The 27,650-nt window shown below is 57.4% G+C and overlaps 2 protein-coding genes across 2 annotated transcripts; one reads left to right on the plus strand and one right to left on the minus strand.

Moving 5' to 3' along the window:
* On the minus strand, positions 1–27,374 carry RNF123 (ring finger protein 123; the record flags this gene model as incomplete). The annotated part of the gene is given in 39 exon segments (XM_079712921.1): positions 1–253; positions 337–422; positions 549–643; positions 796–938; positions 4,665–4,749; positions 4,986–5,061; positions 5,153–5,341; positions 5,445–5,584; positions 6,950–7,034; positions 7,123–7,210; positions 7,299–7,386; positions 7,542–7,616; positions 8,525–8,702; positions 13,578–13,685; positions 14,479–14,562; positions 14,867–15,012; positions 15,377–15,575; positions 15,985–16,091; positions 17,428–17,529; positions 18,103–18,223; positions 18,425–18,496; positions 18,674–18,735; positions 18,947–19,046; positions 19,223–19,340; positions 20,141–20,214; positions 20,286–20,378; positions 20,530–20,655; positions 21,079–21,183; positions 21,267–21,373; position 21,761; positions 21,764–21,896; positions 22,088–22,155; positions 22,386–22,472; positions 22,773–22,858; positions 22,971–23,025; positions 23,446–23,540; positions 23,664–23,752; positions 26,927–27,011; positions 27,293–27,374. Coding segments are annotated over 39 exon segments (3,954 nt in total). The 3' UTR covers positions 1–132.
* On the plus strand, positions 1,777–4,272 carry AMIGO3 (adhesion molecule with Ig like domain 3; the record flags this gene model as incomplete). The annotated part of the gene is made up of 1 exon (XM_079712345.1): positions 1,777–4,272. One exon carries the CDS (start codon positions 1,777–1,779, stop codon positions 3,301–3,303), a length of 1,527 nt encoding a protein of 508 aa, XP_079568471.1. The 3' UTR covers positions 3,304–4,272.
* Positions 27,375–27,650: the final 276 nt, after the last annotated feature.

The following is a 27,650-nucleotide window of genomic DNA, read 5'->3' on the forward strand; positions in this document are numbered from 1 at the left end:
CTGAAAGTCAAGCTCAGGCACAAATAGGGCATGGTGGGGGGTCGTGGGGGACAGGGCAAGGGGCTCATAAATAGGGCCCAGCATGGGTTTGAGTTTAAGGGTAGAGATTCCTGCTGTGTGGGCCAGGTAGGCCTAGGCAGCCGAGGAAGTGGCACTTGCACTGGCTGCCTTGTCCCAGTCCTCTACAGACACGATGGTGGCTTTGCAGAAGAAGCAATCCTTGTTGTTCATCAGGTGCTGATTGATGCAGGCTCTACAACAGGGGAGGGCATAAAGGTGGCCTGTGTATCCCTGCTGTTCCCCACCCAGCCCCTTGTGCCCATGCAGCCCACTTACTTGCAGGACTTGTGGCCACAGGGCTGGAACACAGCAGAAATGGGGTGAGCATAGCAGATGGGGCAGAGGTCTTCCTCACTGGTGGGCTGCAGGGAGCAGAGTGCAGGGTGGGCTGGGGTTCAGTTCCCAGACAAGTTGGGTGTACACTACGCGCACAGCTGTGGTGATGTGTACTGGGGTTGTGTGGACCCGTATGCTGTGGCCCCACTCACCAGGGAGGCAGCTGCTGCCTGGGCAGACGCAGAGGTCAGGTGTGCCAACATCTGTTCCACCTGGGCCAGTTCCTCAACACTGATGTAATCTGTGTCTGGCGGGTGGTAGGAGGTGTCAGGCCAAATGTGGCCCTAGAACCCAGTGCCTCTTGAGTACTCCCTGCCTGGGAATTTGCTCTTCTTAAGACTACTGACCTGGCCCAGCCCCCAATCCCTCTCTCCCCTGACCCACCCCCAGCCTACTCACAGCTCTGTAGGGAGAAGCGCTTCTGGTCAGGGGCAGGCAGGGCAGTGCCAGGGGTAGGGGGCTCTGGCTGCCCCAACAGATAGCATATGGAGCGGAGCTGGAAGCAGGGATCAGCCAGGAGCACTGATGTGGCTCTCTCCGTCCTAGGTGGGAGAGGGTACAAGGGTAGTCAGAAGGCTGGGCCCGTCTGAAATCAGTATCTGTCGGAGGGGTGGGGGTGGAAAGTGCAGCCTACTTGCATTATTGCCTGGTTCATTCCACCCAATCTCCCTGCTTCTCTCCAGTCCTCCCAGTAAAGTCCTAGATCCCGGTAAGGACCCACATTGCCGGGTACCAGTTTAAGGGGCACCACCAGAAGATAATGAAAGTCCACCTGCCCCTTCATTTACATTAACCCTTAAAAGGAAACAGCTGCCCAATCATACACGTTTACCGTTCAAAGAAAACACCTGCCCCCTCATAAACGTTAACCCTTCAAAGAAAACACAAAGAACACAAGAAGCTTAAAGACGTGCTTCCCAGAGTTCCGGGAGACCAGCCCTCTGGAAAGCCGCCAGCCAAGCTCAGGCTGGGGCATTGTGGCCCGACTCGCTCACCCTCTGGCGGCCACGCGGGGGCCTATGATCGCCGGGGGACGCGGCTACCCCGCCCCTCCAACGTGAGCCAATGGGAGCCTGAGGCCCCGCCCCCGAGAAATCGCCTCCCGGAGAGTATTTAGAAGCTGAGTGCTCAGAAACGCATTCAGGAGAGAGCTGGGGAAGCCTGAGAAGGGAGTGCTGGGCAGAGCGTGGCCCCAACTCACAACCCAAAACCTGGGGCCGGGCAGCTGGAGCGGTCGGCCTTGCGGGACGGAGCCCGCATCCTGTCTCGCTGGCCACTGGCCATTTAGCGCCCCGCACTTCTAGCCGGATGTGAAGTGGGTGAGTCTCGGAGCTGCGCCCCGCACCAAGCTGCCCTGTCCCACCCCTGGCAGCCGCCGCCATGGCCCGGCTGGTGCTGCAGGGCATACTGCTGTGCATGCTGCGCGTCGGATTGAGCACCCTGGACTCCGAGGGCTTCCTGTCCCCTGCGCCTCATAACTGTCCCTACAAATGTGTCTGTGCAGCCGACTTCCTGAGCTGCGCCGGCCTGGGGCTGCAGGATGTGCCAGGCGCGTTACCAGCTGCAGCTGCAGACCTCGACCTGAGCCACAATGCGCTGCAGCGCCTGCGCCCCGGCTGGTTGGCGCCCCTCTCCCAGCTCCGCGCCCTGCGTTTAAATCACAACGAGCTGGATGCGCTAGGTCCGGGAGTTTTCACCAATGCCAGCGGCCTGCGGCTGCTCGATTTATCATCTAACGCCCTGCGAGCCCTCGGCCGCCACGACCTCGACGGCCTGGGGGAGCTCAAGATGCTGCTTTTGTTCAATAACCGCCTGGCGCACTTAGACGAGCAGGCCTTTCACGGCCTGGGCGCGCTCAGTCGTCTCTACCTGGGCTGCAATGAACTTGCGTCCTTCTCGTTCAGTCACCTGCACGGCCTGGGCACGACCCACCTACGTACTCTGGATCTCTCCTCCAACCACCTAGGACGCATCCCTGTACCTGACCTGGCTTCACTGCCAGCCTTTCTCAAGAACGGCCTTTACTTGCACAACAACCCATTACCCTGTGACTGCCGTCTCTACCACCTGCTGCAGCACTGGCACCAGCGGGGGCTCAGTGCTGTGAGCGACTTCGCGGGTGAGTACACATGCCTGGCCTTCAAGGTACCCACCTCCCGCGTGCGCTTCTTTGAGCACAGCCGTGTCTTTGAGAACTGCTCAGCTGCCCTGGCTCAGGGCCTAGAGCAGCCTGAAGAACAGCTGCATGTGCAGGTGGGGCAGTCCCTGAGGCTACACTGCAACACCAGCGCCCCAGCCGTGCGCATTGCCTGGGTCTCACCGCAGCAGGAGCTGCTTGTGGCACCAGGATCTCGCAATGGCAGCATCGCAGTGCGGGCTGATGGCAGCCTGGCCATCAGCAACGTGCAGCCATGGCACGAGGGTGTCTTCGTGTGCCTGGCTACTGGACCCCACCTGCATCACAACCAGACACACGAGTACAACGTGAGTGTGCACTTTCCACACCCTGAGCCTGACACTTTCAACACGGGCTTCACCACGCTGCTGGGCTGCGCCGTGGGCCTGGTGCTCGTGCTGCTCTACCTGTTCGTGCCACCCTGCCCCGGCTGCCGCAGCTGCTACCATCGCACCTGCCGCTGCCGCCGCTGGCCCCGAACACCCAGCCCACTCCAGGAGCTGAGCGCACAGTCCTCAGTGCTCAGCACCACGCCGCCCAACGCACCGAGACGCAAGGCCAGTGTCCACAAGCACGTGGTCTTTCTGGAACCTGGCAGGAGAAGCCTCAATGGTCGTGTGCAGCTAGCAGTAGCTGAAGACTTTGATCTCCACAATCCCATGGGCCTGCGGCTCAAGGCTGGCTCTGAGTCTGCTAGCTCCACAGGCTCTGAGGGTCTGGTGATGACCTAGGCTGCCCAGGGGCCCCACCGAGGCCACTGCCTGCCCGCTGCTTGCCCTGCTCCGTGCTGCTGCCCAGAGAACTGCCAGATGCTGGTGGGAAGCACTGGGCTTGGTCCTCCAGCCTCCTGTGTGGGCCTCGACATAAAGCACATCAACACCACTCACTGGTAGAGGGGCTGAAGTCCCCAACTCTCTCCTGCTTCTCCCCAGCAGCACAGGACCAAAACATCCCAGGACCTAGCAGGGCCTACCTGTGCCCACATGAGGACTGGAACCAAGGACCATCTGGAAGAGCCCTTGCATTAGAGCCCCAGGTTCACCCGCAGGGGCTAAGGCGGCCATCAAGGAGAGTGGTGGTGAAGAATTGAAGCATGACCACCACCTGCTTCCCAAGGGGACGGGAGTGGCCCACAGGGGAAAAGAAGGAGGACTTCAAAGGAAGACTGGGTCCCCAACCCGAGGGTGGAAAGAGGAATTACAAGCCCTCCCTCTGGTGAAATGCGACTCCCCACGCACCAACATTCAAGCTATTTGAAGCTTCACGAGTCCATGCAGTCTGGTGAGAAGGCAACCAGCAGGCAAGGCTCCTCAAGAGACCTCCAGGGGCATCGCAGGCCACTCTTGAGGGCAGAGCCTCTCCCATGGGCTCGCAAGACAATGGTAAGGGGCACCAATGGCCTGTTCCCCCAGCTTTTCAGCAGTAAAAAGCCTGCTGAGCATGGATAAGATGGGAGGGCTGAGCCAGAACTTGCTGTCTCCCAAGGGTAGAATCCTCTTAAGGGCTGGCACTGGTATCAGCCTAATGGCTGAAGCAGTGCCCTGGCTTCATATGCATCTCACCACTCCCACTGCAGGGAGGCAGGGAAGCGGGGACTGGGAACCCCTCCTGAGTGAGGGCTGAGCTGGGGGGCCCACAAGTGTCCTGGATCCAGCTATCATGGAATTTCTTAATAAAGGTAGTACATGCTCGTTGTTGGAGACTTCACAGACACAGGTGGCAGTATGTGTGCTCAGCTCTTAACCCCAGCAGTGCGTCCCTGGATATCGCAGGATGGCACCCCGCCCTTAGCACAGTCTTAGTTCCCCTGCCCCTGCCTGAGGCACAGCCACAGCCAGTGGCTCTGCCCGTGGGCCAGGGCACCCTGCTCTGCTGAGCTCCTGGATTCTCCTACTTTGAGCTGCTGCTGCTGCTGCTGCTGCCACGGCCGCCGCCACCGCCACCTACTCAGTTCACACCTCACTACCTTCCTTCCAGCTCCAGACCTGACGCTGAAGTCCATGTGAGAGATGAGCTTTGGAAGGCCCTGCCCAGCCCCCTCCCCATCAGACAAGCCCAGGCCGCACAGGTGACCCCAGCCCCTAACACTCACCCTGAGGCTGGGCCGTGCACCAGGAGTCGTACCAGGATGCCTGTCACTGCCACCAGAATAGGGTAGTGGTCCACACTTTCCAGGCCTAAAGGGAAGGAAGGGGATGAGCTACCCAAGTGCTCCCACTGCAGGGGCTCCATCCCTGCCCAGCTGACATCATTATCATTCACACTTCCCGCCACCCTCCCCACAGAAGGCTGAGCTAGGCTGGGGGTGCCAAGCCAGGCTGTCCCGGTGCAGAATGTAGAATCAGGCAGCACTGCTCCTGGCAGAGGAACCAAGGCCTGTGGTGTGTTGGGTACAGGGCTTCTAGGTCCTCACCAGGCAGCCGCAGGGTGACCACGCGGTCAAACAGGTTCCTCTCAGCTGTCACCCGGTTCAGCACCTGGTTCAGCAGCTGTGAGGGCAGGAGCCCGTTGGTGGATGGGTGGGCTCACACCACTGGGGTGTCCCCAGGGTCCCAACCACCCTTGCCCAGATGGACACACCTGTGCGAGACGCCGCAGAAGCATCTCAGAGGTAGGCTGGGCCCAGTCGAGGAATATCTCAGGCACCAGCGTGATGGTCATCTCCAAGACGCGCAGCAGGCTGACCGAGAGGTCAAAGCAGGTGGCACATACCTTGAGCTGCCGGCTGTCCACAAAGTTCCGCTCCAGGCGTTCAGCAGCCTGCTGGATCTGAGCCACCAATGTGTGGACAGCAGTCAGTGGTCTGGCCACACCGCAGATCGTGCCTCATCCTCTGCAACCCCCTGGCCCACAAGGTCCCTCCGTGACCCACCTCCTGGATCATGCCGATAAACTCAGAGAAGGCCCAGTTGAGCTGGTTGAGGACGCTGTTGAGGAAGCTGGGTGCCACGTCAGGACCCTCCCGCAACAGGTCTGCCATGTGCTGCTGCAGCAGGGTGGAGGGGCAGGGCTCTGCGGGGACATCGGGAGGGGCATCATCAGGACTCCAGTCAGCGGCCCCTGCCCGTCTGCCTCTGTCCTCACTCACAGGCCATTGGTGTAAGGGCAGAAAGACAGCTCCCTGGGAACACTCAGGTCTTGAAGGCAGGGGGACAGGGAGCAGTGCTGCCTGGGGGTCAGGGCTAAATCTGTCCCTTCCCTCTGCTGGGCCAACCACAGGCTGCAGTTGTTCCCAATGCCTCCCCCACCCCCAGTTCTAGAACCGCCTCCAAGCCCCAGCCTGATCCCCAGAAAGTTCTCAGTCACATGCCCTTCAGGAAGGGCTAGACCTAGAAAGGGCAACCTAGACCCCTCTTCACTCGTATCAAGGCCATTTCTCCCAAGAGCCTCCTCTGAGCCCTGCCATCCTCCACTGTCCTCTGCTGCCCTTGGCCTGGCCTTAGCATACGGCTGAGGTGGTGGGCGCCAAGTCTGGGCTGACAGGCAGCAGTAACCAGAGCCCTCAGCCACACCGGGCTAGGCATACCTCCCCCCTCTGCAAATCGATAGTTCCTACAGCAGCAGGATGCATATCTGGCCCCACTGCTGCTTTCCACTTGCAGCTCAGGTCCACCCTGGAGGCAGGACCAAGGCAACTGGCAAGGGCTTGCTGTGTGACTCTGCACAAGGAACTTGGCCTCTGGGGACCCCTTTAGGCCCAAACACTCCCACGAGGGCAGAAACATACCACGTGGGCTAAAGAGAGCCACTGTGTGGGGTCAGTACAGCATGTGGCAGGCAGATTCTGCAAGCAAGACAGCCCAAGACCCTGGGCTGGGCCCAGTGAAGGTCCTCAGGCTCACAGGGCTTTGCTGGACCATAGGCCCAGGACAGAAAATGCAGACTTTGCTCCCAACCAAAGGCCACTTCCTCCAGGAAGCCCCATGGACACCCTTTGGGGCCCTGGCCAACCCCTAGTCTGTGCCCCTGCCTTGACTCGGGTATCCAGGGTCTGGATACCCTGCTAGTGAAAGTAAAGGGGCAGAAGGACATGGTGCTGGGACAAGGCTGGAGGTCAGGGAGCTGGTTCAGAGGGCAAGGGATAGGGTCCTCACTTTGCATAAGCTGCCAGCAGCCTGAGAATATGCTGCCCCTTTTCACTGTGACACATGCAGACCGTTCAGGACCAAAGGGCACACATGGGACTGGAAAGCAAGACTCAAGAGGACCAGAGTGTCCTTAGACTGGGAGGAAGCAGGGAAATGGAAACCCCAGGGGATACACAGGGGGTTTGGGGCCCAACATGAGTCCAGGACTGAGGCTGGAAGAAGTGGGAAAGTCTGTGAGAACCCAAGAGCAGCGGGTGAGGGCCCCCGCCTGCCAAACCTGGATACTCACTCTGGAGGCTGGGCAAATTGGCATCCTCGGGTTTGGTTTTCAGCAGGTGTGGCAGCCGTGTATAGCGGTACCCGAACCCACAGCCCTGGGGGTGGAGTTGGCGGGGGGTCAGTGGGGCAGGGCAACCCCTCCCTCCAGCCAGCCATAGCCACCTCCTCTCCAGCCAGGCTTACCCTCCAGAGCCGCACCAGGATCCAGTTGGTCTGGGCCCAGGGCCGCTGCTCATAGGGAGCCAGGAGACTCCTCACCATGGCGATACGCCTGTGAGAGCAACGGGTGGTGGGCACGGGGTGAGGCTAGTGCTGTGCAGGGCAGAGTGCGTGCCCCCCGTCCCCGGGCCCCCACTCACTGCTCCTCAGGGATCCGCTCCACGGCCCGCAGGGAGTTTGGGTAGCACACGTAGCTGGCCAGGGCCTGCATCAGCGAGTCACGGATATCTGCTGGGACAGGCCATGCCTCAGCAGGTGCCTGGCATGAGCCCTGGTGCCCATGCCTCATACCCACCTGGCCGGCACTGTGCGCAGAAAATAGCCAGCCAGAGGTGCCATCCCGTCTGTCCCCATCTCCCCCAGCCCTCTGTCAGGGACCTCACCAGTGCCCACGATGCGTGTGTCGGCAAAGTGTTTGGCAAGGATGGCAGCCAGACGGGTCAGGGTCTCTTCATAGCCTGCAGGGTTGGGTAGTAGGATGAGCTGATCGGGAGTGTGGACTCCAGGGGCAGGCACACCCCTTGGTGGGTGGGCTTGGGTAGTGGGCTCCAGAGCTAGCTCCAAGGGCTAGTCTGGGCCCAAGCTGACTTTAGGCAGGGCATTCACTAACAGTTGGCGAGAGGCAAAGGCACAGACTCATTGTGGGCGTTGGGTGGGTCCCAGCAGGAGGATAGGTCCTGACAAAGAGTCCTGCCTGGGCTCAAACCCATCTCAGCACACACACTGGAGGGCTCAGCAATCAGCCCCCTGGGCACCCACAGCTCCACCTCTGAGGACAAAGCCTGCACTGAGGCCTAGGGCAGGGCAAGGGGACAGGCCAGGAGCCTAAAAGCCCACAGCCTAGTCCAGACATAAACTGCCAAGCCCAGCCTGGAATCAGTGGTCTGCAAGAAGCCCAGACTCCTATGTGGCCACCAGCAGGGGCCCCCTACTCCTTGCTGTGATCTGCAAAGACAAGCCACTCTGCCCCTGCATGGGATGGCACACCCCATGGCCAGCGCCAGGGCAGCAGGGTAAGAGGCCAGCTGGCTCCTAGGCCACAGAAGAACCAAGAAGGAAGTGAAAGCCAGGGCCGGGGAGGGGCAGGGTGGGTGGGATGGGGGTGATCCCCACACCCTGTACTCCATTTCGTCTGTTTCCCTCCTAACACCTGGGAGGAGCTGTTGGTCCTATGGCTGCTGGTACTAGGACAGGGCTCTCCACCATGTGGGACTTTTGCAAATGCTTGTGTGATGCTGGGCAGAGCCTCACCTCCTCCCCACATGGGATGTGTGCTGCTGGGCCACGAGGGCTCAGAACAGGGCTCCTAGGGCTCAGTCCAGAGGCCCCCTTTTCTGTCCCCTCCCAGCCTGAATGGCCCCATCACCTGGGAGCTCCTCCATGCTGTGCACAGGGCCAAAGTAATTCTTGAGAGCACTGTAGCTGTTGATGGCCACACTCAGGTAGAATTCGGGCATGAAGGCAAAGAGAGGACCTGTGCGGTCGCCATGCTCGATGGTCCGCAGGCAGACACGCAGCAGCCAGTAGATGTCCTGCATCTTCTCCTGTGGGAGGCACACAGGGTGTTGCTGGGCTGTTCACGGGAGGGGTCACAGGGGTGTGGCCCGGTCTGGAGATTAGGAAAGGCCCCCCAGGAACGTGACATGAGAACTGGATTCCAGGAAGTGGGAGCAGTGGCTCAGGTAGGAGCAATCAAGCACTGTACTGGGCAGGCAAGACAGGCCACCAGCCTGGATAGGGCAGCACTACAACCCCGACCAGAATCCTGGGCTGCAATTTTTTAAGGTACAGAAGGTGTTAAGCGAGAGGGTGCAATGTGACCAGAAGCCTGTGTTGGAACACTGCCCAGAGCAGAAGGGGCTGCAGGGACAAGTGGGGACAAGGCAGTGAGGAAGCTACAGCCTTGGCTAGGCCCAAGACAGCAAAGGGACTGGATGGCCAGGCATGCGGATGCACCGATTGGCTGTGAGGGCAAGGGAATGGTCGCAACAAGAACAGGGCCCACATTTCTGTGCATGATGGGAGCCTCCATGGAGGCTGGAAGTCCTGGGGGAGAAGCAGGCCTGGCGAAGGGCAGAGGGGATGTGGCTTAGGACATGTGGAGCATGAGGTGCCCAGCGATGCCCCCAAAGAGGTGGTGTTAAGGAGGCAGGTAGAAAATGGGTCTGGAGCTCAGAGGAGAAGGTGGTGTGAAAGTCAAAGGCAGCGTGACTGCTGGTGGAACAGAGGCCACGGAAAGCAGACAAAACCTGCCAAGGGCCCAGTTCCCCACAGTATGGTTTCCAGATAGTCTATCCCACAAAAGGGGCCAGGAGGGGTCACCAACCAGAGTGAGGCCCTAGGCCCCAGTCCAGACCCATAGCACCACATCTCCTGGAGTGGAGCCGGAGCAGTTGCACTTTCCACCAGCTCTCTGATGTGCTCTCAAACCTGAGAGCCCGAGAAGATGTAAGCAAGAAGTCAGAGGGTGGGCCTGGGCCTGGGAGTACACACGGACAGGGAGGCCTACAGGAGCTGGCGTCACTGAAGGCCAGAGAAGAACCGAGTCTGAGGAGAGGGTGGCAATGGCACTGATGCGGCCAAGGGGGCCACTGTAATGGGAGAGGAGATGTGTTCACAAAGGGAGACGGGGGAGCTCAATAGACACCTTGCAAGACTATTTCAGAAAAGTGGAGGAGCCTGATCTGGGCAAAGAGTGAAGGGAAGATGAGGAAGCCAAGACACAGAGAAGGAAGGAGAGAGCGACAGTGTAAGCAGATATACAGTGAGGGAAAGGCATCACAGGCTTTTTCCTTTACTAATGGGAGAAGCTGAATGAGCAGGAGGCAAGAGGGTAAGCATTGCAAATGTAGAAGAAAAAAAAGGCAGTTCAACATAATAAAGGCTGTATTATGAAAAGTCCATAGCTCACATCATACTCAATGGTGAAAGAACGACAGGCTTTCCCCTAAGATCAAGAACAAGACAAGGTGTCTGCTTTTGCCACTTCTGTTCAACATAGTATTGGGAGTTCTAGCCAGAATTAGGCCAGAAAAAGAAGTAAAAGCCATCTATGTTAGAAAGGAGGGAGTATGGGACTTCCCTGGTGGTCCGCTGGTTAAGACTCCATGCTCCCAATGCAGGGGGCCTGGGTTCGATCCCTGGTCAAGGAACTAGATCCCACATGCATGCCACAACTAAGAGTCTGCATGCTCCAACTAAAGATCCTGCATGCCGCAATGAAGATCTTGCATGCGGCAACTAAGACCCGGCAGAGCCAAATAAATAAATAAATAAATAAATAAATAAATATTTAAAAAAGAAAGGAGAGAGTAAAATTATCTCTGTTTGCAGATGACATGATCTTATATGTAGAAAACCCTAAAGATTCCACCAAAAAACTATTAGAATTAATAAACGAGTTCAGGAAATTTGCAGGATACAAAATCGACACACAAAAATCAATTGTGTTTCTATACACAAGCAAGGAACAATCCAAAAAGGAAATCGAGAAAATAATTCTATTTACATTAGAATCAAAATTAATTAAACAGGTGTAAATTTAACCAAGGAAGTGAAACACTTTAAACACTGAAAACTACGAAATGTCGCTCAAAGAAATTTTAAAAGGTACAAACAAATGGAAAGACATCCCATGTTCATGGACTGGAAGACTTAATATCGTCAGATGTCAATACTATCCAAAGCAATCTACAGTTTTAATGCAATTCCTATAAAAGTCCCAATGGATTTTTTTTTTTGCAGAAATAGAAAAAACTATTCTAAAATTCCTATCGAATCTCAAGGGACCCCAAATAGCCAAAACAATCTTGAAATAGAACAAAGCTGCAGATCTCACACTTCCTGATTGCAAAACTTATTGCAAAGCTACAATAATCAAAACAGTATGGTAGGGCTTCCCTAGTGGTGCAGTGGTTGAGAGTCCACCTGCCAATGCAGGGGACATGGGTTCGAGTCCTGGTCCAGGAAGATCCCACATGCCGCCCACATGCAGCAACCAAGACCCAACGCAGTCAAAAATAATAAAATTAAATTAAAAAAAAACAACAGTATGATACTGGCATAAACATAGACATACAGACCAATGGAATAGAGAGCCCCCCACCCCCAAACCCTCACATATATGGTCAAATGATTTTTGACAAGGGTGCCAAAACCATTCAATGGGGAAAGGACAGTCTTTTCAATAAATGGTGCTGGGAACACTGGATATCCACATACAAAAGAATGAAGTTGGACCATTATCTCACATCATATATAAAAATTAACTTAAAATGGGTCACAGACCTAAACTTAAGAGCTAAAAACTCTTAGAAGAAAACATAGTGGAAAACCTTCACAACCTTGGATTTGATAATGATTTCTTGGATATCACAACAAAAGCATAGGCAAGAAAAGAAAAAAATTGATAAATTAGACTTCATCAAAATTAAAAAATGTGCATCAAAGGACACAATCAAAAGACCAAATGGGAGAAAATATTTATAAATCATAATCTGCTAAAGGGTTGATACCCAGAATGTATAAAGAACTCCTACAAATCAAAAACAGAAAAACAATCTGATTTAAAAATGGGCAAAAGGACTGAATAGACATTTCTCCAAAGAAGGATATACAAATGGACAATAATTCCATGAAAAGATGCTCAACATCACTAATCACTAGGGAAATGCCAATCAAAACCACGATGAGATACCACTTTACACAGATTAGGATTACTATTAATAAAAAAAAAATTATGAGAAACAAGTGTTGGCAAGGATAGGCAGAAATCAGAACATTGTGCCCTGCTAGTGGGAATGGTGCAACCACTATGAAAAACAATATGGCAGTTTCTCAAAATAATTAAAAATAGAATTACTATATGATCCAGCAATTTTGCTTCTGGGTATATACCCAAAAGAATTAAAAAACAGGATCTTGAAAAGGTATTTGCACACCCATGTTCGTAGCTGCATTATTCACAATAGCCAAAAGGTGGAAGCAACTCAAATGTCCATAGATAGATTAACGGATAAATAAAATGTGGTATATACACACAATGGAATATTATTCAGCCTTAAAAAGGAAAGAAATCCTGACACATGCTACAACATAGATGAACCATGAGACCATTATGCTAGGTGAAATAAGCCAGTGACAAAAATTCCACTTACATGAGGTACTAGAGTAGTCAAATTCACAGAGACAGAAAGTAGAACAGTGGTTGTCAGGGACTGAGGTGAAGGGGGGAATGGGAATTAGTGGATATAAGTTTCAGTTTGGGGAGATGAAAAGAGTTCTGGAGACTGGTTGCACAGCAGTAAATATACTTAACACTGCTGAACTATACATTTAAAATGATTAAGATGATAAGTTACATACTGTATTTTACCGCAACTTTTTAAAATGGTTAAGATGGTAAACTTTATGTTGTGTATATTTTATCACAATTTAAAAAGGTACAAAGATGGGAGGGTGAGGTTCCTAAGAAGACAGTGTGGGAGGGGGTGGCAAGATCGCCTAGGGAGGTGGACAGGCATGAAATCCTGGTGGTGGGATGACAGTGACCATCTTTGTGGGGCTGGAGCAAGGTGGTCTGTGGCAAGAGAGAACAGAGGGGTAAAAGGCAGAGGTGGTTTGGGTTGGGGAGGAGTCACCAGAAGAAAGAGCAGTAGAGACAGGGATACCAAGGGCCTTGATCACCCAGTTATGGGGGAGGGGCACGCCCAAGAAGGTGAACAGATGCCCTACATGGGCACCTGGGGAGCATCCCAAGGCACTCACTTGTGAAGGGGGAGATGCCAGGGCAGGTGGGGAGATAAAACAAGTGCGGCGGGTCCGGGGCCTGGGGTGGCGGGGGTCAAAATATGGTCTCTGAGGGAGTGCACCGTCTGTCCGTCTACCCTGGGAGGACAGGGACTCAGCTCTCTGGTTCACTACTGAGCGTCCGCAGTGTCAGGATGGCACCTGGCATCCTCCAGGCTCTGGGCATGTTAATAAATGAACGAGTGAGTGAATGAGTGAGAAGGGAACAAGCCAGTGGCCTCGAGTGGGAGGGGAGTCAGAGAGAAGCAGATGCAGATGCAGGGTGAGGCTTGGGAGAGGTCACAGAGCCCCTGACGTGCTGAGAGAGGAGAAGGGGCAGCGGAGAGTGGGAGGCAGGTAGAGACAGGCTGTTCCTTGAATGGAGGGTTATGAGCTGTGTGGGGAAGTGGGGTCTACAAATGGCATCTACTTAAGTTCATGGGGCATGAAAAGTTCAGGGGATGTGGCACTAGGTGGGAGGAGGGAGGATGAGGAGCGGGGAGGGGGCACGTGTGTGCCAGAGGCCCAGGAGGGCAGGGAGCACTGAGGGGCTGGCACAACCCTGCCCAATCAGTGACTAGTCCGGGGGCTTGGGGAGGGCAGCAGCTGCTGGCCTAGGCCACACCGCTCACCTGGGAGTAGACGGTGGCATGGACCCAGGCAAGACGGCGACTTAGGTGATCCAGCTTTTCTGAGAAAACCTTCTGGCTCTTCGTCAACTCTGCAAGGATGTCCTTCCTCTGCCAGCCAAGGAGAAGGGAGGAGAGGACAATCAGGACATGGCCCCGTGCCCAGACCCACGCAGCCTAGCAGGGGCCCCACTGGTGTCCAGGGCAGGCAAAGGGTTGGGCGGACCCAGCTCCACTCTTCAAAACCCTCCTCAGCCTCTGACCTGCTGGTGAGCCTGAGCAAGACAGGGCCACAGGTGCCCCTCAGAATGTGGAAGTGAGACACAGCTGAGGGCATGTGAGATGAGCCCCTGGCTGGGACACCCCAGGGACTCCATGCTAGAACTGCAGCTCCGGCAGCTGCTTTTGCCCTGGACAAGCGCAGGGTTCTGTGGACAGGTGGGAGCCAGGGGCTGCCAGGGAAGCCCAGACTGGGCATTCTTGGCTCTGTTCCCCAGGCCAGAGAGCTACGGCAGAGGGGCTCCAGGGGAGGGAAGGAGGGAGGGAGGGAGGCCCTGCTTCCTGCTGACTCTGCAAGTGGCCGAGGAAGTACTCAGGGTCGAATCCATAATTGATGAGGAGAGTGGGTGTGCGTCAGCACTTAGTGGCCAGGGTGGGGGCACCCGGGCACAGGCCATGGCTGGCTGACGGGGCTCAGGCCGTGCCTAGCCCTGGTGCCAGCCCCACTCTCACTGACGTGGTCTGCCCGGGGTGGGGGTGGGGATGAGGAGAACTGCTGGGCAACCCCAGAGGCAGGGGCAGGACAGCAGCTTTCCCTCATGGGCTTCCCTGGGGACCCCCAGCGAGCAAGCTGCCCTCTTTAATGCCCCGCCCTCCCAAAGACCCACCTGCCCACCCACCTTACCCGCTTGGGGCACCGGCGGAGCTTGTCCTCTGTGTCCCTCAGAGCCATCGCGTACTCATTGACATCATCAGACACTCCCACCATCTAGAGTACCAGACACCACATCCAGGGTGACCCTTGGGCACCTCGCACAGGTTTCTCCACACCCAGTCTGGACCCCAGCCCTGCCAAACCCTTAACCTTAGGCCCAGGACAGCCCCCTCCCACAGAAGTCAACCAGGTCGGACCCAAACGGCACTGGCAGAAACTAGTCTTGCTGTGGCATATGCTAACGCGCACAGTCACGCCCAGGCGCCGCTGGAGACACGTGGGCACATGTGGGCGCACACACACATGCATCCAAACACACAGAACCACATAACATGCGCATGGACCAGTGGCGTGAGACCTTGCCCAGCTGCTGGTGAACGCTGAGATTATACATCATGATGGCACCGTCCAGGACTTCCAGCAGGGAGTTCTCGGTGAGGGGCTGCTCAGGCTCCTCAGGGGGCCGCCCCACCAGCAGGCCCTCATTCCACTGGCTACCCTCGACTAGGGAATAGGGAAGGACAGGGTCAGGGTCAGGGTCAGGGTCGGAGCCATTCCAGTTCTCTTCTAAGCCTATGGAGCCAGGATGGGCCTTATAGGAGGAGAAGGAGGCCCTCTCCCCCTGCCTGGGCCCAAGGAGGGACCTGCAGTGAGAACGTGTGGGCGGGGGCAGGGAAGGTCCTGCATTCCAGGATCTATTTCTGTAGCATCAATTTCCTGCCCTCAGAGTGCACTTCCCACACCCCTGAGATACTGCTAGGCCACAGGACCAGGAGGGAACGGGGTATATCTGGCTTTGCCCCGGGGGGTGCTGTACAGGAGAGAAGGCTCCTTCAGCGCGCCCCGCCCGGCCCCGCCTGGCACCTACTGTCCTCACGGGTCCTCTGCTCTGCGCTCAGCGTGCGGACCTTCACTTTCTCTGAGGTGCTCAGAGGCCGCCGTGGGGTCATCAGGCTCACAGCTGCTGTGCTGAGGAAGCGGTTGGCTCGGCCCAGGGTTGGAGAACTGAGCCAGCTGGGCCGAGGCAGGGGCAGCGCGCCCCCCATGGCCAGGGCCTGCATGGGGCGCTGTGGTGGAGAGAGGAGGCCAGACACCACTCAGCAATCTCAGGACCCGGGCCCACTTATGGCTCCCTTGATTTGTGAGGCTGGGGAATGGGACAGTGAGAGGGCTCCGGCTGGCTGGGCAGGAGGCCCCGCAGGGGCCCAGATACCACTGCGCCTGTGCCTCACCCTCCACCTGCTCCAACCCAGCCTTCACTCTGCATCCCAAGGCCCTGTGTCTCATAGGGACTCAGCAGCAGGAGGCATGCCCCACCACACCTGTCAGTTCATGTCTCCACCTACAGCAAGGGAACCTGCCTGGGGACAAGCTCCTTGCCTGCATGGAGGGGGAGATGGCCCCGTGTGACACCCCTGCCCTTATGATAGAGAAACAGCCCAACACAAAGCCCCCTGCCTGCCCCTACCGCGGCACCTGGGCCGCAGCCGGGGCTGGCTCCTCATCCTCATCCAGGTCATCCATGGTGGCCGCCTGGAGCTCCAGTGGGTCGATCAGGATGTTGGCCTTGGAGGCAAGGTCATCTAGGAGGAATGACAAGAGGGCTCTCAGGCCAGTGGAGGGCAGAGGGGTCATAGGTGGAACCACTCAGGACAGTGAGAGGGCACCAGCTGGCTGGGCAGGAGGCCCTGCAGGGCCCCATTCACCACTGCACCTGCGCCTCACCCTCCACCTGCTCCAACCCAGCCTTCACTCTGCATCCCAAGGCCCTGTGTCTTGTAGGGCCAGTCGTGCTGAGTGAGGCAGAAGGCTCTCCCCACCACGACCCCATCACTCCCTGTCTTTATCTGCATGACCTCACTCTCTCCAGGGCCCTACTTCTCTGACTGCTCCGTTGCTTTCTTCCTTGTCCTGCCCCACAAACAAAGGGAGATCCAGAGCTGCCCAGGGTCTCCTTGCCTCACTCTGCACACTCCCCAGGGGGTCCGGTCCTCACCGCAGGCTTGTCCCCACCTCTACGCTGACAGCTGGACACACCACCGCTGCCTCCTGCCCAGGCCTTCGTCCTGGCTGCATCACTGGGCACCTCAAACATACTAAACTGTCCTCTCCAGCAGCTCCTCTTCCTGATGGTGCCTCATCTCCACAGCCTCTGGCAAGAAGCCTGGGGTCGTCCTTGTTCCCTCCCCTTTACCCTCCCCGCCTCCTCTGTTGCCTGGACAGCTGGCTTCCTTGTCTCCTTTCTTGGCCCTTGCACTCCACCCTCCACACCGTAGCAGCTAGAGGGAGCTTCTTACAACGCAGACCACCCCCCCCCCCAACCTCGCACCCTTGCTTCAGGACCTTCCAAAGCTACCACTGTCCCTGGAAGGAGCCTACAGCCACTTTGTGGCCCACAAAGCCCTCAGACTCTGCCCTTCAGACTCCCTGGCCTCATTTCCCATCACTCCCTGCCTCTCATTTTCCTCTCTAGCATGCCAGCTGCTTTCTGTCTCCAGGCCATGCTGGGCCACTGCTGGCATCCCTGCCACCGCTCACACTGTGCTCTCAGCCCTTTGCACTGGAGACATTTGTGCTCATCCTTGAAAGTAGTTCAGGCAACAAATGCGAGCCACCCCACCCGCCTCCACGCCCCCCAACTCCCTCACCAAGATCCCATGGTTCCCTCCTCCAACAGCACACTGCCCCCTATTCCATCACAGGGCTCCCAGACCTCCTCTGCGGTGGATATGCAAGGGAAGGAAGGAATAGTTGGACGCAAGACCAGGGGCAGAGGAGGCCCATCAGCATCTCCCTGCAGAGCAGGTGGAGAGACTCGGGCGCCCTCTGGTGGGCACAGCGCAGCTCAGCACCCAAGGCCGAGCTGGCTCAGGAACCACCCCCCACCCGGCCCTGCTAACTGCCCAGCCCTGCGCGCACCTTTGAGGGTCTTCCGAAGGTGCGAGAGGAGGCCTCCAAGGCGCTGCAGGTCGAAGTAATCCACCTTGCCGTTATAGAAGACCTGGGGCGGGATGTAGGCCTCTGCGAGGAGTTGGGAGGCCGGGCCAGCAGTCAGAGCCCAGCAGGACCCCTGGCCTAGGCCACCTACATGACCAGGCTTCCCCTACCACCCCGCCCTCTACCATTTCAGGTCAGTTCCAGCAACGGCACAACTTGGGATGAAGGGGGCATTCTTGGCTGCTGGTCACCCAGGTGAGAATCAGAGAGGGCCCTGACCCAGCCCTATGGGAGATCCTCCAATGCAGGCTGCTTCCACTGACCCCTGGGGACTCCGTCCCACACAAACACAGGGCCCCCAGCACCTCAGAGCCCACCTAAAGCATCCCCGAGAAAGGACTGCACAGAGGGCTAGCGGGCAAGGACTGAGGAACAGGGCCCATAGAGGACAGGAACCCGGGGAACCATCAGAGCAAACACGGGCTCACCGTCCAAGTGCAAGGCCTCCGTGCCCAGTGGGTAGGACTCAATTAGGCAGGAGGCCTGGGACAGCTCCCCCCAGCCCTGCCCTCAGCCATCACTCCACACCAACATTAGGGGTTGCCCTGGGCCTGGCTCTGCCCAGCATCTACAACTCGAGGCCCTGGCCACACTCACCCTCACTGAAGGTAGCGCATGGGTTCGAAGCCTTGTATTCGTCCCAGTAGTAACGCAGGGCCGAGATCAAGCGGTGTAAGAAGCAGACCATGTACTCGGGGGGGCAGAGCATGGGCATGTTCTGCAGGCACAGGTGTAAGACATGCATTTGTGCAGCCCGGAGGCCAGCCCACTCCTCATCCAAGGCCCTGCCCCAGGACCCTGGGCTGAGCAGAGACGGTAGGGCAGCAGGCGGGGAGGAAATGCAGAAGTGTCAGAATTTCAGGTGCAAATGCTGCGACAAAGCCAGAGGGCCATGGTGGGCTGGCCTGGGGATACCTACCCCCCGGCTGCTGGCATTCTCCTGCAGAAACTTTCGGAACTTGGTCAGGAAGATGTACCTAGAAGCTTCGCCCTTCAGGGGAACGAAAGCCGAGGCTGTGATGAGCTGAGGATCCTGGCCCCGGACTGGACTCAACTTAGCCTGCACCCTGCCACAAGAGCCTGAGCCAGCCCTGCCCTCTGGGTCTCCAGGCCCGGTCTGACACCCCTCCTGGCCAGGGACCCACACAGGGGTCTGGGAGTCACTTACCCCGTTGTCATCTTGATTGTTCAACAGCAGCTTCAGGATCTGGACCTGTAGTTCTTCCACCACTGGGGGTGGGGTGGGGAACAGGACAGCCTTCCTCAGGCAGGGCCTTGCCCTCAGGCTCCCGGGGACGGGCAGGGGGAGCAGGTTTGGACTGAGGCTCCACCACCAGGGATCCCCAAGTCCAACCTAAGCATGGTCACTACCAAGTGCCCCCAAGTACACAGGCACAGAAATCCTCCACCCCCTACCCAGTGCCTGAGGAACGGGGCTGACCTTCGATGCGCTTCTTGAGCCTTTGGCAGCCCCGTTCATAGGCACGCCGCCGGAGCCGCTCCTCGGAGGTTTCGTCCTTCACCTCCTTACTCTCTTTGCCCTGGGCGGGGGAGGGGGGTGAAAGATGGCAAGACTCACCCTGGTCTACTTCAGACAAAAGACCCCTACTCCCACCCCCAGCCCAGGAAGGGGCCTCGCGTGCCAAGTACAGGTGGCTCGGACACCCCGGGTCAGCCCTCACTGTGACCACCGCCCACCCAAGTCAGGGCTGCCCACCTCCCTGCTGGAGCGGTGGGGCCACCAGGTGGTGGGGATGAGCTCCTGTAGGCCAGCCTCCTCCACACGCAGGGGGCTCTTGATGTAAAAGAAGACAACGGACCGGAGCACGTCGAAGCTGGTGGTCGTTAAGGCAGAGCTCCGCTCACCACAGGGTGCCCCGTACACCCTTATGAGCCCTCCCGAAACTTGCCCACCTCCAGATATGCCCACCACAGCTCTCCCAGTCCTCAGGGTGCCATCGCCGCTGTGTGCCCGTCACCACTGACCGTGAGCCCAGAGAAACAGCTTGTGGCTGTCAAACCCACCAAGCCCAATTCCAAGCAAGGGCACGATGAAGACTTGTCACAGGAACAGATGACGGTGGGACAGCTGGAGAGAGGGCCTGGCAGCCTCTCTATTTGTTTCTGCCTCCTAGAGGCTGAGGATCCCACAGAGAGAAGACAGCTACTAGCACAGGCTTCCCAGCCAGGGGCCCGAAGCTATGCTCCCTCCCCTATACCTGCAGGTCTCAACATTATAGGGAAACAGGAGGAGCTGACTCCTTCGAGAAGATCTCGTAGGAACCCCCGCCACGGAGCACAGATAGAAGTGCAGCGCTTTGGCTGAAGAGGGCAGGCGCTGATGGCTCCCCCCGCCCCCCGCCCTCCACCTCTGGGTGGCCCAAGAGCCTGCAGGCATCTGGAAATCCCTGCTCAGGCCAGCCAGCCAGCCTGGATCCTTTGCTCTACCCTCCCTGCTCTGTAGAGAAAGCGCTGGGAAGGCTGGGTCCTGGAACAAGGACTCACACATTGGGTGGCTCTGGTCTTCCTGAGCCTCTGTGGGGAACCCTGGGCAGAGGCACACCACCCTCCCTGGCTTCTGCTGACCCCAGAGGGCACCACATGTCTGGCCTGCCTAGTAGCAAGGAGAGGATACAGGACGTGGCTAAGCAGAAACTTGCGGGACTTCTCATGACTGAGGATGGCAATGGTGAGCCGCAGGTAGCGGATCTGTGGGGAGAGGGTGCTCAGAGCGGGCAGGTGAGGCCCAGGGGGCTCAGGGCCAGGGCAGGAGCTCCTACCTGCAGGCCCAGGTCAGGGACGATGGGCGAGAACCGGTACAGCCGCAACAGGGACATCATCAACTGCTTGAGGCAATCTTGCACCTCATAGTCCTGGAAGAGGGAGGTGAGGTTGCACAGCTACCCGCTGAGGGCAGGCCCCGGGACAGCCATCTGTGCGGCCTTCTCCAACACCCTCCCTGTACGTCCCCTGACTCAGTGGAGCCTGACATCCTGGCCTGAGGCCTGAGATCCAGCGCCTCACCTCCATGAAGAGCCACAGGAGATCCAGGACCTGGTGCACCACAGACTGCGCCTGTGCGGGGGTGCCCGCCTCCATGACGCCCAGCAGGAAGCTCATGAGCACGGCCTCCACCAGGTACACCTTGCGCTGCACCAAGGGTGGGTGCCAGTGAGGTGGCAGCCTCCTGCCCCACTCAGGGCCCCCCTGCCCTGGCACGTGGCCAAGGCCACAGATGGACTCTTGGTCCCCGTCAAGCAACCCCAAGTCATGGATGAGCCCTTCTGGGGTCTGATGGAGACACAGGAAATGCTGCTACCCAACAACCTCTGCACATGCCATTCCCTTGGCCTGTGATATCACCACCCCTCGATCTTCTTTCTAGGAAGCCCCCTGATACCCTCAGCTGGAAGTGTCTCCTCCTCACCCAGTGACATCCTTGGGGTCTAAGGGCTCTGGTCGCAGGGGCCCCTGACTGGTGATGCTGCTGGACCTCATGCACCTCAGCATCCCAGCCCTCAGCAGGGATGTTTCTACCATGGCCCGCCTCTCCCCTCCCTAATGTCCCCTCACCAGGAGCGGTGCGAAGCGATGGAAGATGTGAGCCAGTGTGAGGAGGACGGTGGGCTGGCCCTGCAACTGCCACTCAGAGCTTTCCTTCTCCACCAGCCGCCCTTGCTGTGTGGGCGGGGAGGAAGGGACTGTGAGGGGCAGAGGGCTGTAGAAAGCCCCCAGCATACCCAGCCCAGATGCTGGCTCACCACGGGGTCCAGCTCCACGCTCAGCACTGCCTGGAAGCAGCCCAGCAACTCCTGTGCGCGAACCAGGTCGGCGCTTGGTGGGTCCTGCAGGGGCCGGTAGCCCACCACTGGGTAGGTGCCACAGAGTTAAGCCAGCAACACCTGATCTGTGGCTCAGAATACCCACCCCCTCCCACTGAGACCCCTGCAGAAGGGCCTGGGCTCCAGGGCGGGGCTGAGAGGTCAGATTGCCTGGTTTGCATCACAACCCTCCCGTTTCTCTGTGAAGCAAAAGTTCTCTTGCCACTTCATGCTCTTCACCTGTTCAGTGGAGACAGCAATGGTACCCACCTAACAAGGCTGCTGCAAGCATTGTCCTCGGCACCCACCTAAGCTGTACCCTACTCACTCTTCACGGCAGCAGGGCCTGCCACCAGCCCGCAGAGCTCCCGGAGCAGGGAGACCCCCATCCTGGCTTCCTCAAGAGCATCCAAGCAGCCCACAGCCTTCTTCACAAAAGGATATCGCAGGGGACGGCTGCCGAAGTTGAAGGCCACAGACTCCTTGAAGGAGAGGCTGATGGCTGGGAAGTAGGCCATGCCCAGGCCCCTGGATAAGTTCTCAAAGGCAGTGCCCAGAGACACACCATTCCTGGAGCAAAAGGGAGGGTCCGTGAGCCAGTGCTAAGGATGTGGCTGAAATGGACCAGTGAGCAGGCCTCTGTGGGGGCTGCCCACCCTCAGGCTACCAAAGCCAGCCTGGCCCCTTACAGGGCCTGGAACACGAGGGCAGCCTGGGGATGCCCCAGAGGCCAGGCCTGTGAATAGAGGCAGGAGACTCACAGGCAGAAGGACAGCGTGCCTTCGTCCAGGTCGATCAGGCAGCTCACAATGTCCCCCGCTGCCCACGCCTGCCAGGGGAGGAAGCCTTACAGATGTGCAGAAGCCCAGCAGCCTGCCCACTCTGCCCTCTCCAGCTGTGTCTCCACTGCCACCCAGGGGAGACTGGCCACAAGGACAGAGGACCTCAGTCCCTGTCCTCCCCCTGGTGCCCTACATTCCTTCACTGCTGCCCAGTGGCCCCCACCAAGCTGTGGGGATGGACACGGGCCAGTTGGGCTGCAGGGGGCCCGGGCCTCACCTTCCCATAGTTCGTCGTGGTCACGTTCCACTTGCGCACCCGGTTGCCGTCGTAGGCATAGGAGTTGTGTGTATCTCCAACCCCCTCCTAGGGAGGAACTGTCTGTGAGGTCTGGGGGAGGTGGGGAGGGGCAGGGCCAGAGCCCACCAGCCACCAGCCTTGGACCCACGTGGCTCTGCAGAATGGGGCTGATGCTCTGAGGGAAGGAGTGAGGGCTGTCTTGGGGCTGGATTGCCCTGGGATGGGGTGGGACACATTCCTCCTCCAGAGGGCAGTCCAGATTAGGGTGCTGAGCGGACCCTATATGGGCTGGGGGGTTGCCTGAGCCCTGATGAGGCCTGCTGCCAGAGAAGGTCTCCCTGGGAGGGGTCCCTCTCCCACATGTACCTCCTGATTGAAGCGGCAGTTGATTGTGCACCAGCCAATCTGCATGAGCCCCTGGGAGGAGATGAGCACCTCGTAGACCCACTTTCCTGGAAAAAGTCACGTCAAACCCAGCAGGGAAACAAAGACTGCCTCCTGCCTCTGGCCCGGGCCCTCAAACTTCCTCCCAACTCCCTGGGCCACAGCAGAGCGTGGTCTCACCTTTGTACACGCATGTGGTAGAGCGGATAGTACCAAAGTTGCTGTGTCCAATCACCTGGGTGGAGAGCAGGGGTGGTGAACCTCCTCCCGGGCATACGGGGTGCCACACCCCAAGGGAGAACGACCCCACTCCCACTCAGCTCGCCTTGGTGGCGACACCTGTCGTGGCCAACACTGTACTGTGCCTGAACAGGGTGGAAGGGCCTAGACCCATGTCAGGAGGGATTCTGGGCCGGGAGCATGATAGGAGGGGCTCATGGCTATGCCGGGAAGACCTCGGGGCTGGGGTCACACCAAGAGGGTTTCGGGGCTATGTCAGGAGGGTTTGGGGGCTGGGGACTCAATAGTCCAATCAGGAGGGGTTTGTGGCTGCAGCTCCATCAAGAAAGGTCGAGACCAGGGCCACATCAGGAGGAGCTTGGGGCTGTGTCAGGAGGGGCATGGATCTGGGACCCCACGCCTTGCCCTCGCTCACCCCCAAGAGGTCATCATCCACCAGAAGAAGCCCTTCGAAGCCACCCGTGTGGTCCAGGACCACAGTGGACGGGCCAAGCCGCCCTTCAGCCTGTCCTGGAAAGGAGAGAAGAGGGTGTGGGGTTGGGCCGGGCACAGGGCCTGACAGATGCAGAGAGGGTACTGAGCCCCCCAGGCCCAGCCCCGGCCCCCAGTCCCATTCCTGAGGCTGTCACCGACCCTGGCTCTCCTCCTCCTCCTCCGCCTCCTCGTCCACATGTAACAACTGGTCCAGATGCTCTGGCAGGTTCTGGAAGTTCAGGAGTTTCCTGGGGAGAGTGAGAGGCTGCGAGGGGCCCAAAAGTCCTTGAAACCAGCCAGATGATGCTAAATCCCTCTCCCAGTTCCTTTCTCCTGAGCTTAGGAGGGTGGCTGCCCAGACTCCAGAAAAAGGGCTGTGCCAGTCCCAGATTCTGGCATGCTGGGGGTCAGAAGACTGGATTATCCACTAAATTTGGTGAACCTCAAGAGTGCTAAAAAAAAAAAAAAAAAAAGAAGAAGAAGAAGGAAGAACTCTTTCTAAGCCTTAATCCTCTCATCTGTATAAATGGAACAAGAGCTGTATCTCAGAGATGCTGTGAGGCTAGGAATAATGCGCCCTCCGTAGCCCATAACCTCCCCACTCTTGGAGGTGGCTTGTTGATTATGCCTGGGCAAGGAAGGCTGGGAGAACTGCTGATCCCCAAGATGGGCAGTACCAAGATCAGCTAATCCAGTCCTTGACCCCAGGTCTGTGGTCCCAGCCAGGGAAGCCTGTGTGTGTGTGTTGAATGAGACATGTCCTGGGAGGATGAAGGGCTCAGGCCTCTTAGCTTCTGGCTGGCTCTGTCCTGGACCCACCTGTAGAGGAGAGCTGAGCACACAGCCTGCCTATCTGCCAGCTGCCCCAGCCAAAGGGCCTAGGAAAATCTGTCTGAGTGGCCCCCTCATCCTCCCAGCACACATGCCCAGAGGAGAAAGAGCTCTAACACTGGCCAGCTAGGTCCTGAGTTCAGTTGCTAAGAATAGCAGGGAATGAGGTGGTGCTAACTAGCAGGGCTCAAAGAGCAGAGGCCTGACGCCCATCTGGATCCAGCCCACAGACTGCTGGCACCTGCTCTTCTAACTCTAATCCCAGTTCCCACCCCACTCATCCCCCTAGAGAGTAGGCTCTGGAAGGGCACGTAGATGGGCCAAAGCACTGACTTTCTGGCAAGGTAGCTTCAACCCAGGCCCAGGGGCCACATGTTCCCACACTGTGAGCTACAACTGACCTTGAGCTACAGGAGGTGGAGATTTATGAAGCCTCCTCCCTACTCCTACTGAGCCCCAGGCCAAGGCGAGGAGGCAGCCGTGCAATGGGGTGCCTCGCCAGTAACATGGAAGGCTGTAGCCAACCCTGTCTCTCAACACCCCAGTGCGCCCAGAGATCAAGCAGGCTTCCGCAACAGCATTTCTTACAGGCCCACACCTCGGAGGGCTGCTCTAGTCCTGTGCCTGCTCTTAAGAGCAGCTTCGGGTGGCCAACCTGACACTCAGCCTCAGTGAACGCCTGCAACGTTGCCCATTTGGCCAACCCCAGCACTTGCTTACCCTTTCTGGATTGCCCAGGTCCCAGCCCAGAGTTCTGCATCCACACAACCACTGACTAACGGCTCTGCCACCTGCTCTCCCTCCTGGCAGCCACGGCACCAGTGGCAGCAGGATCATTTCTGGTATCACATGAGGTAGGGATCAGATGGCCCTGGGAACAGGCCAGGGCTGGGGTTGGGGTGGAGGTGGGCAGCAGCCCTCCACAAGTAGAAACCCTTTGGTCACCACAGCTGCTTAAATGGAACAGGCAACGATGCTGCCCTTTGGGTCTGCCCAGCGAGCAGAGACTGTGAAAGACAGAATTGCCCTGGCTGGCAAGGGGGCTGAGACATGGGGACACCCACGCCTCACTGCAGGGAGAAAGAATGTACAGACCAGGACTTCCCAGGTGGCGCAGTAGTTAAGGATCCACCTGCCAATGCAGGGCACACCGGTTCGAGCCCTGGTCTGGGAAGATCCCACATGCCGCGGAGCAACTAAGCCCGTGCACCACAACTACTGAGCCTGCACTCTAGAACCCTCGAGCCACAACTACTGAGCCCGCGAACCACAACTACTGAAGCCCACACACCTAGAGCCCGTGCTCCGCAACAAGAGAAGCCACCGCAATGAGAAACCCACGCACCACAACAAAGAGTAGCCCCCGCTCACCACAACTAGAGAAAGCCCGCGCACAGTAACAAAGACCCAACGCAGCCAAGAATAAATAAATAAATAATGAATTAAAAAAAATAAATGTATTAAAAAAAAAAAAGAATGTACAGAAGGCTTTGAAGAAGAAATTCAGCAACAGTCCTAAGAGTGATTGCAATTTAAATACTCTAGCCTTGTGATTCCAACCCTGGGCGTCTATGCAGCACTGTTTACAAAAACAAAAGCCCGTCTAAACTAGGGCAGTGATCAGGCAGATTCCTGGACCTAAAAGATGCCCACCAAGATCAATCCGTAGTGTAGAAAAACATTCAGGGATAACATCAGGGATGACAAAAATAGGATTTAAACTCCCATACACTTTTGGAGGTGAGGGATGTGTTCATGGCACTGCTGGTTTCACGGGTTGTCCATGTTAAAATTTACTAGATTGTATGTTTTAAATACATGTAGTTTACTGTATGTTAATTATTCCTCAATAACTTTAAAAAAACTGACAGTGACAAAAATCTAGAAAAAATTTTCCACACAGCATAACCCAAACTACATACATCGTGAGGTAAAGAAAACAAAAAGGAATCACACTCAAATGGTTATATGAGAATAAGAAGATGACAGTTGCTTTTTCTTTTTCTATGTAAGTTTCTGCTAAAGCGCACTCGTAACTTTTTTTTTTTTTTTTTTTGCCATGTCAAGTGGCTTACGAAATTTTAGTTCCCCGACCAGGGATTGAACCCGGGCCCTCAGCAGTGAGAGTGCAGAGTCCTAACCACTGGACCACCAGGGAATTCCCCACTTGTAGTTTTGATATGAGCTAAACTTAAATACATTAAATTTGCAAGGAATAAAGGGCTGGTGGCGTCTGTGCTTTACAGATCAAGCAGAGGCTACAGAGGGCCAGGGTGCGACAGAGGTGAGGGCAGGTGCACACGGACCAGATGCTGAGTGTAAAGTAGGTGCGAAGTGCCATGCTGAGTGCACACCATGCCCCTGACCTCCACTATACTCTCAGAAGGAAGGTACTAGCACTGCCAGGGGAAAGGAAGAGGCGGAGTCCAGAAGGCAGACTCTCTGGCCACAGGTCTCACAGCCAGGAGTGGCAGAGCAAGAACGGAACCCAAGCCAGCCTACCCAGAGCCCCAGCCTCCTTCCCCACAATGCAGTCTCCAGCCTCTGGTCTGGTCCCACAGAGTAAGGAAGGGAGATCCACCTGGCCATACCTGCTGGTGGCTGCCGTGGGTGCACGATCAGTAGAGGAAAAGATGCGGTGCAGGTAGTCGTCCAGTAGCTTCTCGTGCACGATGCCTGTGCCACAGGTCAGAAGGGAGAGAAGGGACACATGGTCAGTGTGGCTCCCAGCCCCTACTGGCCACAGAGGCTCCTGGTCCTAGGCCAGCCACAGGCGTCAGAGGAGCAGTCACGGTGGGTGCCCTGCTCCGTGGCTGCTAGTGGAGAAGAGCTGACTCACAGGTACAGGGGGTGCAGGAAGGCCTGAGGCTCGATGCACCTGGGACTTTGCTGCCTCTCTCTCTTCCTCCTTCTTCCCTCAGCACTAGGAGCCTCATCCCAGCCCTTCCAACCCTTACCTGTGACCCTAGATTTCTCAGTATCTGAGGTCAGCCTGTAGCTCTTTCGGGAGAAAGCCATGCCGGCCCCCTTGGACGCCATCTTTCATCTCTTGTGGACAGCCAGTGGTCCTGGGGGCTGAAGCAGAGGCAGAGCCTGTCTATTCGAAGCCAGCCAAGGGCCCCCATATTGACCTCAATCCTGTGGTGTCAGGAAGGCTTGGGAGCAGGTGAAGCCACTGCATGCACACTCACACACACATCAACCCAGGGCAAAGGAAAGCAGGGGCTTCCAGCTTCCTACAAGGGAGGTGGGGGGGAGGGGGGTCTGGGGCCATGTGACAGGGCCCCACCATGTCCCAGTGCTCACACAGGGCCC

This window comes from Hyperoodon ampullatus (genome assembly GCF_949752795.1).
Source record: "Hyperoodon ampullatus genome assembly, chromosome: 10".
NCBI classification, from domain to species: Eukaryota; Metazoa; Chordata; class Mammalia; order Artiodactyla; family Ziphiidae; genus Hyperoodon; species Hyperoodon ampullatus.